The sequence below is a fragment of the Impatiens glandulifera genome, chromosome 4 (assembly GCF_907164915.1).
Source record: "Impatiens glandulifera chromosome 4, dImpGla2.1, whole genome shotgun sequence".
NCBI lineage: Eukaryota > Viridiplantae > Streptophyta > Magnoliopsida > Ericales > Balsaminaceae > Impatiens > Impatiens glandulifera.
The window spans coordinates 14824518-14835662 of NC_061865.1; the positions used below are offsets into that span (position 1 = coordinate 14824518).

Sequence of the window (11145 nt, forward strand, 5' to 3'; positions counted from 1 at the left end):
TTTAGTGTCATGGTTTTCAAACATATCCTTATTTTAACTTTGTTGGGCAAAATTTATTTAAGTTTAACTTTGATTCATTCTAATTGGAGAAGTAGATGAATTTTTCAACTTTTTTGAATTCAATATATTTTTTTAAAATATTTAAAAATTTAATTTTAATTCAAGTTTTTCGAATTGCTCTTTTGGGTAAATAATTGAGGTCAAGCTCAAAATTTATAAACTCGAGCTCGACTACTTGACTCGTTTGTCGCCTTGCAAGCTCGACTACTTGACTCGTTTGTCGTCTTGCAAGCTCGACTACTTGACTCGTTTGTCGCCTTGCAAATCAAATATAACTTAAATCCTAATATATGTATTTTGTTGTTAAGAATTATAATTGTATATTGAAAAATGAAAACAATCAAATATAAAAATTTAAGATAAAAAAAATACAATTTTTCTTAATAAATAGTTTATGAGTGTGAGTTAAGACTTTGGGCAGAAGAACAAGAAAGGGGAAAGGAGAGATGAAGTTTACAGATTCACCAGTGATCGATCTTCCAATCCGCGATTCCATCCTATCATTCCAACAAGATAACGCTACCATTCACGTCGGTACATCAGTCTGGCCATGTTCACTCGTCCTAGTCAAGTTCGTCGAACGATGGCACCCATCTTCCTGCACCGCCGACACCAATCCCTACGCTTCTCTCCTTGATTTCAACCATAAACGTGCTATCGAACTCGGAACTGGCTGCGGCGTCGCCGGCATGGGTCTTTTCCTCCTCGGTCTCCACGATATCCTACTCACTGACATCGCTGCTGTTATGCCAGCCTTAAAACACAATCTCAAGCGTAACAAATCTGTTTTAGGTAAAACCCTAAAATCAACTCAGCTACATTGGAATAAACCGGATCAGATTAAGTCTATGGGATCTCCGTTTCATCTTGTTATTGCTACTGACGTTGTTTACATTGAGGAAACTGTTGGTCCTTTGATATCGTCTATGGAGACGCTGGTGGCGGATGGAGGTGCGGTACTTTTAGGTTATCAATTGAGGTCTCCGGAAGCTCATGTTCTTTTCTGGGAGATTTGTGAACGGGTTTTTGATATTGAGAAGGTTCCTCATGAACATTTGCATCCTGAATATGCTTATGAGGAAGCGGATGTTTATATATTACGGAAAAAAGTTTAGATTATCTGCTGAAATCGTCCTGGTTAAGGTAAAGTTTTGTTTTTCAACTTTAGAAAACGATGAATGTGCTGCTGTTGCTGCTGTTTATATCTTGTGTTTGTAGAATATGGGTATTCATAGTTTGTGCATGATTATAAACTGCTGCAACTGGTATTTATTTCTCTTGGGCAATGCATTACATCATTAGGGTTCAATCTAGAATGTCTTGTGTAGGAGAACAGAATGATGATATACCCTAAGAAACAACAAATCAAACTCAATCATGTTCTAATTTTGCATTTGATGTCACACCCTAATGTATTTTTTTGAATTTTAGGAATGATCCCACTTCAATTTAGAGTGTGATAATCGAATCCGAGACCTTTGGTTATATAGACACAACTCCTTGCACTTGAACTATTCTAATGGGTTACTAGCATAGTATATTAAACAATTGATAGATAGATAACAATGAAAGGAGGAGCTGATTAGGGATATATGTTTTCATTAGGGAAAACCATTTTGTTGAGATCTTTGAATAACTGCACAATTTTGTGCTAGAAGCTGGGTAAATGTTATGGAATCCACCCCCACTATGATCAAAGGTGAACCCTTATTTAATCGGGGTCATGCTAGCCATCCCATGAACAAACATGGGTAAAACAAAAATGTTATGGTTTTGCAGATATGACATATTCTAAGTGGGGTTTAGTGAAAATTTTGAGTCTGAATCATATTTTGACAAAGCAAATGGAAAATGTGGGGTGTAGGACAACTTAGACTCAGTTTTGTTTTCAAATGTGATCTCGGGATGAATTTGTTCTATGTTGTTCAAAATCAAGATCTGTAATAATAAGAGACTGTTTGTTTGTTTGTTTGCAGATTTTGCTGTTTTTCAATCTAGTCTATGGGATCAAATCAAGAGCAGCTGATATTCTAGCATCTGAGGATTGGTTGTTACTATGAAGTATGAAGTTACTTGGCACATTGGGATATATATTATGTGGGAAAATTTTACATTATCGATGGATTATTATGCATTGAGCAAGTAACAACTGTGAAAACAGACATGTTTTTATATTTTATGCATTGAGTTAGTCTTTATATATTTAATTAAAATGTCAAAATAAAAAAAATGAAAGTTTTTTATTTGAATTTTGTCATTTCAAATTTCAGGTATAATTGATGCCAAAATAAATTGTACTACCATTGTTAGTTTTGAAGACCATCAATATTTAACACTTTTTTTTTAGATTTAAAATTTTGTGATGGATTATAAGTTTCAGATTCAATCCTACAAAATGGGATTATAAAATATACATATAAAAATGTATAGTTAACAATTGCTTTTGTCAATTCAATTTTCAAGGTTGAAATATTTTAAATACTATATTTTTTCTTTTAAACTTTTTTGTTTTTGTTGATATAAATTTCAATCACAATTTGTTAAATCTTTAGTTGATTATTTATTGTTCATGTGAAGACAATTCAGATTAATAATGCTGAAGATATAATTTATAAATTACTTAATGGATCTGATGATGTACATAATGCCTTGACTATAAGATTTGAAGTAGATAATGTATAATACATTATTATTCTTATTGGTTTTTAAAATTATCTTATTTTGTTAGCTCAAGAAATATTACAGTTCTGGGTAAAGTACAACTAGGGATAAACTCAATACTTTTGTAAATTAATTACAATTATATGAATATTGTATGCATTGATCCACTATCAAAGTGTTATTTCAAATTTTATTATTACATTAAGTTGTCGTATCATTTAAATATTATACTACCCATAATTAAAAGGGTAAGTGATTCGATTTGGTCGGTTTATTTACCGAAATGCACATTCAAATCGTTGATGTCGATTGACAAATTTGTTAAAATAGATTAAATATATATTAAAAACCGTTGATTCATATTTTCATGTATATGAACAAATATAATAATAGAAATAAGATCTGGTAACATAATTTATGAATAACTAGGATAATTTTCAAAAACACAAATTCATTATGTTTTGTAATTTATGTTTTAGAGATCTTCTTAGTTTTAGAGTTAAAAACATGATAATTATAAGGTCAAACATGATGAGTGGTAATTACTAATTTTACAATTAAGTTTCATCAAAATAATAATGGTTACAAGGGTTGAACAATTAAAGCCATATGAAAAACTTAAAAACTTGTTTTTAAAACAGAACAAAGATCATTTTAAAAATAAATATATATAAATTTCATATGCTGTTATACTCTATCAAGACAATAGATATTGAATTCGTTTAAATATTTAACTTTATAAATTCAATAATATTTAAATTTCATATTAAAAAGACAAATATAAAAATACATACTCTAAAAGTCGTTTGATAATCAATCTAATTACTAGTAGATCATACAATAGTTCTTAGCTATTATATGTTGAAGAATAAAAATAAATACATTTCATTCTATTTATCAAGATTTATGATTGGTGTGGTGATTTTTTTACTAAGGAATAGGAAATGGAATGATTTTAAATGTTTTGGTTAATGAGTTTGAATTCTGGAAAATCGGTAATCATTTATTTCTCTCTAAATTTGAAGGAATGAATCTCATTTCTAAATTATACATCTTCTCTTCCATTATTCTCATTCTCCTATTTTTCTCTCTCACAATTATAATTATAATATATATATATTTTTTTATAAAGTTTTTTATTATTAACATAATAATAATTTTTTTATTAATTTCAATTATTTAAATAATATTAAGAAATTATTTAAAATATAATTAATAAATAAAATTTTAATAATAATTATAATAACTAATATAATTATGTTTATATAATTAATTTTAAATAATCTACATTAATAATAAAATTATAATAAATTAATTAAATATAAAATATAAAAACTAGAAATAAAATAACAATTTTATATAAAAAATATTATTTAAAAAATATTAGAAAAGTTAAATATGAATTATTTTAATAAAAATTGTTATTAAAAAAATTATACCATGTTATAATATATTATTAAATTAAACGTTATATTTAAACTAGATGTATTTATCCACTATTAATATATAATATTTAAATATTATATTATTTATGTTTAATATTAATTTTTTATTTATAATTAGTAAAAAGTTTGAATATTTAATTTTTTTTATAAGTATTTTTGTTTTGAAAAAATATAATTAATAAAATAAAATATTAGATGTTTATATTTTATTAAATTATGACATATTTAAATATTTTATATATTTTAAACAATTATGATATAAAAAATAATATTTTATATTTTTAATTAAATAAAATATAATAAAAAAATTGAAATATTAATACTAGTTTTAATAACAAAATTATATTTATTATTTTTCTATGATAATTCAAACATTATTAATAGGAATGAGGATGATAAATATTCTTAACTAAATACTACACTTCTATAATATATCCATTTTTATTTCGAATTCCCTCATTTGAAGAAAGCACATTTTTATGATACAAACTCATGAGTTAATTCTTATTTGCTGATTGATCAAAAACCTAAGTTTGAGGTCATTTATATATGGATATGTAATGTGATTTACCTTCAACACCTAATCCTATAACATCAAATATCTATAAGCAACCATTAATCCTTTAAATTCCATTCTATACAAAGCCAACAAATACAAATATTGGAATGTCAAAACTATTTTTTTTATAATCATATTGAGAAAATGATAGAGAATTTGTGGGAAAAAAAATAAGAAAGAATAAGATGATAATTGGCTGAAAATACTAAATAATTTCTCTTTATTTATTTTTTTTTTCTTCTTACTTTTATATTATATTGTCAAACTAAGTGATGTCAGTTTCCTCCCTATTTTTTTTTTCAAATTTTCTACTTTATCATCTCTCTAATATATCTTAAGCAATTTTTAATGACATTTGCTAACAATATTTTATAATAGTTTTTTTATTATATATATATATATATATATATTTATATAACATTAATTTCAATAAACTTTATATCCATCAAAGAATATATGAACTATATATTAGGTTAATCATATACTGTGTAACATTATAATGCTAAGATCAACATTTAGTATTTTAGTAAATAGTAAATACATTTATTTATTTTTCACTTAGACTAGTCATATCTTAGATTTGAATCAATTCTTAAAATTATATGGTCCCTTCAACTTTTCAAACTAATTTAGTTTAGTGTATAAATTTCTTTTTATTAAATTTATTTATTTATTATATTTAAACTCATTATTATATATATTTTTAAATTATTATTTTTTATAAATTTGATATATTTAAATTATTATTTGTATAAATTAAATTATTTATGTTTTGATATATATATTTAAATTATTATTTTTATAAATTTAATTATTTATATTTTAATACATATATATATATTTATAATTCAATTATTAATTTATATAAATTTTTAATAAAAAATTAATAAGTTTACTGAACAATTCTAACGATTTTTAGATATATTTTATTGTCATAACAATATATTTAAATTATTATTTTTCATAAATATTTATTTAATAATTTTTTTTTTATTGAATACTCTAATCAAACCTTCTCTTTTATGGTTTATTCTTATCAAATTTATTATGAAAATTCTAGTTAATTTTTAATTTTATTATTTCTTCCCAATAAATTTTTATTAGTATCTAGTCTAACTTTTTTTTATTAAGTTATATTTTCACAACAAAAATCTTTTAAGAAAGTTAAACTATATAGTTCTTAATTTATTATAAATAGTCCAATATAATTTTTTCATTGTGTTATATTTTTTAAATAATTTTTTTTATGAATAATTTAGTTCTAACTTTTTGATTGGGATATCTTTTAGCAAAATTTTTTTATCAACTTTGTCATGTGTTTTATTTTATTATGAGTAGTTTTGTCAATTTTTTATTATGATATATTTTTATAAATTCTTTTTATCAACTTTTAATGTGTTGTCTTGAGTAGTTTTGTCAACTTTTCATTTTGATATTTTTTCATATTAGTTTTTTTATCAACTTTATTATGAGTTGTCTTTTATTATAACTAGTTTTGTAACTTTTTCACTGTGTATCTTTTCACAAATTTTTTATCAACTTTTAATGTAATGTATTTTATTATGAATAATTTTGTCATCTTTTTTACTGTGTATCTTTTCACAATTTTTTTTTATCAATTTTTAATGTGTTATCTTTTATTATGAGTAATTTTGTCAACTTTTTCGTTGTGATATCTTTTTAGAACAAATTTTTATCAACTTTTTCACTGTAATATATTTTCACAATAAATTTTTGTGATTTGTCACGTGTTTTATTATTATGAGCAATTTTGTCAAATTTTCATTATGATAAATTTTTACAACAATTTTTTATTAACTTTGTCGTGTGTTGTTTTTTATTAAAACTAGTTTTGTCAAATTTTTTTTATTGTTTTTTATCAACTTTGACATGTATTGTCTTTTATTATGACTAATTTATTTTTTTCCAACTTTTACATTTGAATATTTTTTTCATTGTTTTATCCAGATGAGTTTATCATATCAGACTATATACATATTCCGAGTGCTAATTTTACAATTAAGTTTCACTTTCAAAGCCAATGAAAACTTGTTTTAAAAAAAATCATCTTATATATACCAACACAGAGAAATTTCATAGTTACTTTGATATTTGTTTGAATATTGACTTTATAAATTCAATAAAATCTAGAATTCATGTTTAAACAAAAACCAAATATAAAATACTAACTTAATAACACTTTCAAATAAATTATAGGTCAAGATAATATATTGAAGTAATAATATTTGATCAAATCATTGAAGATATTAAATATTCATATCATTTTGTCATTTCCTTATTATCATATCTATTTTCATTTTATTTTTTACTAGCATTTTTAATATCTTCTTTCTTTTAAGAATATTATTTATTTTTAATAAAAAAAATAACAAAGATATAAAAGTCAAATTCATATATCTATTAAATTTCTTATATTTTATAACATTAATTTTAGTGTACTTTATATCTAAACCCAAACCCAAAATGATTTTACAAGAATATATATCATATAACTTTATTTCATATTAAAATTTTGTAATATTATTATAAGGCTAAGATTAACATCTAAATCAAAGAGTTCTTCATGAGATTGAACCTTTAACTTTTTTATATTTTAGTTAATAAAAAACCTGTAAATTTGTCTGAAAAAATAAAAATAAATAAATTTATTTATTTATTGCTTAGACCGGCTCAGATCTGAGATTCAATCGGACAGTTTTCACTGAAAAAATAACCGCCCGGCACGGCTCCGGTAAACCGGAGAACCAAGAAAAAGAGAAACAAACTTAGATCTGAGATTCAATCGCCGGCGGCACCGGCACCGGCACCGGCACCGGCACCGGAGAAACAAACCAGGCTAGTAGATCTATATAGTAACAACCAATTTGATTCGTTTGACTTTAGAAGACAAAAAAACAGATCTAGAGAAGGAGAGATTTGAGGCTCAGATCTGTAAAAAGAACGGACGAGAGACGGTGTTTTTTCCCAACAATGGCTGCAACAATTTGAGTTACCTCGCCACGGCACGGGTCACCGATCTCCGCCGTCCTGCCCCTTAGAACTCTGATAGAAGTATCGATCATCACAGCCTCAATTTTGTACAATAAATAAATCAAACTATCAATAGTTATTGATGATGCAGTTCTTCATCCATGTCTGGTGCTGATTGTGATGTGGTAAGTTCCGGCGACAGATTGTAGCCACCTTGGATCTTCAACACAAACACAAACATATAATATTTATTTTATTATATTTATCTTCCAATTTCAGAGAAATTAGAAAGAAACGCACACACTCAAAGAGAGTTGTTGAGATTGAGATGAAATCATCGGCTCCGATGACCGGATTTTATGTTTTCCGGCGACAAAGAGGGGCAACCGCTCTCAGAAACACCCTCTTTGTGAGCCTATTCTATCGAGTTCATGGGGCTGGTTTAAATGAAACTTGACATGTTAATTTATACTCTCTTTCTCATCTAGGGTTTGCAAGCAAATTCGAAAACCCATTAAAAATTAATTAGAATTGATTTTGGCCCAAAGTTATTTTAAAAATTATTTATCACAATTTAATATATATATATATTTAAAAAGATATATTTTAAACTATTATTTAACTAAAATTAATATTAGAATAAAATATTAAAAAAAAAAAGCTAAAAAACACTAAAAGTGTCCAATCTTTTAATCGTTGCTACACGAGACCCTTATTGTTCTTTTTTCAAACAATTAAATTTAGTACTATATTAATAGTATATTGATCATCTTTTAACTTTTGAATTTGGTTACCAATCCAACAACATTGTACTTCACTCATGGAGCAACTAATTTTTTTTCTTCTTTTTGTTGTCGCAATATATCATGACTTCAATTCTTGACCTCGGTCATCGTCGTTCGATCATTTTGGTCCAACAATCTCGACTATGAATTCCATCTCATCCGATCTTTAATCGTCAAATATCCTTACATTTCAATGGGCACTGAATTCTCTAGCGTAGTCTTCTTCTTTTTATAGTCAGAGATCATGACTACAATTCTTGATAAGTATGTGATGTCAATCGTCAAACAACTTAAATTAAGAAGTTTTATTTTTGATGTTTAATATTTTTAGAATAATATTAATGGTTTAGAGGTGAGTGAGATAATCAAGAGATAAGGGGAGACTTATTTCATAGGCATCATTATTTATTTTGACATTTGAAGAGACAAAATATTTTACGACATATAACAATTCATTTGATATGAATAAACAAAAGATAAAGAGATTAAAAGAAAACAAAATACTGCCATCTTATATATTTTTTTTCTTCTTGTTACCAACAAATTAGTGCATAACTAGTGCGTGTAAGGTGAGCGTGAGAGAACTTGTTAGCCTCAAGAAAGAACGTCGCAGTGTGCGCCGATCGAGAGAGAAAGAGAAGCAACCAAGAGCTTTGTGAGGTGTGTGAGTTGAGTGTAAACACTCGAGAGAAATGAAAGATCTAACCAATGACATCCCGCTATCTAAGTTGATAAAATGAACCAACTATGACAATTAAAAGGTGCAGATGAAGGCCATTTTCGGCTCCCAAGATAACTAGATGTGGTCGAGACTAGGTATGAGGACAGCCGAACATAGATGGGTATTCAAATGCCCAGTTGAACGCGTTGAAGACTAGTTCGAGCTAAATATAAGGCGACTATGTATCTACAATACCGAACCATCGACGAATCTGACTTCGAGAAGATAGCCGACTCAAAATCTTCCAAAGTAGCATGGGATACACTCGAAATAGTAAACAAAGGAGAGGAACGGGTGAAGCAAGTCCAACTTCAAACCCTTAGGGGCGACCTAGAAAACATGAGGATGAAAGAGTCTGAAAACGTATCCGAGTTCATTCTTCGGGTGGAGACCGTGATGAACAATCTAAATCGGAATGATGAGAGTTTTTCATCAAACTGAGTTGTTGGAAAGATTATGAGGTCATTGACAAATTAGTTCGAAAATATTATGTGTGCAATAGAGGAATCCAATGACCTATCAATGCTTACCCTTGAAGAGATTGTTAGGTCCCTGGAAGCACATCGACAAAGAAGGAAAAATAAGAAGGGAGAGTTCCTTGAACAGACTCTCCAGGAGAATGCGACAATAAAAGAGAAGAATGTGCTCTTTACTCGGAGTATCAAAGACAAAAAAGAGGTAGAGACCTAGGTGATAGAGGAAGAGAAGGACAAAGAAATGAGCAAGTCGGCCAATAGAACTGACATGACCGAGATCAAGCTCGGGGTGGCCGGACAAACACAAACAACAATATTGAATGTTATAACTGTGGAAAGTATGAGTATGTTGCAAGGATTGTTATTTGATCAAATGCTACAACTGTAGAAAGCTAAGTCATATTTTCAAAGATTGTAGATCCGAGAAGAAAAAACATGAACCAACAAACTTCCTTGCCGAGAAAGAAGATGAATGATTGTTTTTAGTGAAAAAGATATCAGAAACCGATATCAAATTGAGTTGGTTTGATAACTTATTTTGGTACTTGGATACGGGCGCAAATACTTACATGTGTGGTGACGAGAGGATATTCAAAATACTCTCAAAGGTGGAGTATGGATCCATTTCTTTTGGCGATGCTTCAAAAGTAGTCGTCAAAGGTTGATGAACGATCTGATATCAACAGAGAAATGGGGAATTAGAGAGATCAAAGATGTTTACCATGTAGTTGATCTTAAAAGTAACATACTAAGCATGAGACAATTGATGGAGATTGTTGTTTTTGGCACAATTAGAATCCCACATCGGAAGATAATGAGAGTGAAAGAAGTTTCTTAGTATATAAAAGAAACTATATTCACAATTAGCATAAATCCCATATCGGAAGATGATGGGAGTTGGGAAGTTTCTTAGTGTATAAAAGAAACTCTCCCCTTTTTTATTTATTGCACCCAAATTTGTATCTCTTCTTCCTTATTAATTGATAGCCTTAGTGCTCGGAGACGTAGGCAATATTTTGGCCGAACTCCGTTATCAAATTATGTTAGTGTTCTTTCGTTTGGTTTTTTCTTCTTTTGTGGTTCTGTTAGGGTTTTTTCCCAACAAGTGGTATCAGAGCCGAAGGTTCGTCCTTGGCATGGTGGAGTCTTCAAAAGGGGCGTCAACTCTTTCGTCATTCTGGACGAGGACACCGATGTCGAATTTGAAGTTTGCGGTGGAGATCTTTGATGGAACTGGGCATTTCGGCATGTGGCAAGGTGAGGTTCTAGATTGTCTTTTTCAGCAGGGTCTAGATGTTGCTATTGAGGTCGGAAAGCCAGATGGTATAGAAGAAAAAGAGTGGAGTATCATGAATCGGTTGGCGTGCGGAACAATTCGGTCGTGCCTGTCCAGAGAGCAAAAGTATGCTGTGAAGAATGAAACTTCTGCACAGAAACTGTGGCAAGC

The 11145-nt window shown here is 28.0% G+C and overlaps 1 protein-coding gene across 1 annotated transcript; it reads left to right on the plus strand.

The window, feature by feature from the left end:
• Positions 1 to 481: 481 nt before the first annotated feature.
• Positions 482 to 2258, plus strand: LOC124935898 (ribosomal lysine N-methyltransferase 5). The gene is made up of 2 exons (XM_047476332.1): positions 482 to 1203; positions 2037 to 2258. Exon 1 carries the CDS (start codon positions 507 to 509, stop codon positions 1173 to 1175), a length of 669 nt encoding a protein of 222 aa, XP_047332288.1. The 5' UTR covers positions 482 to 506; the 3' UTR covers positions 1176 to 1203; positions 2037 to 2258.
• The last annotated feature ends 8887 nt before the right edge of the window (positions 2259 to 11145 follow it).

What these genes read in the sequence shown, in the direction of transcription:
- LOC124935898 (XM_047476332.1), top strand. Translation starts at nt 507, where the DNA reads ATGAAGTTTACAGATTCACCAGTGATCGATCTTCCAATCCGCGATTCC.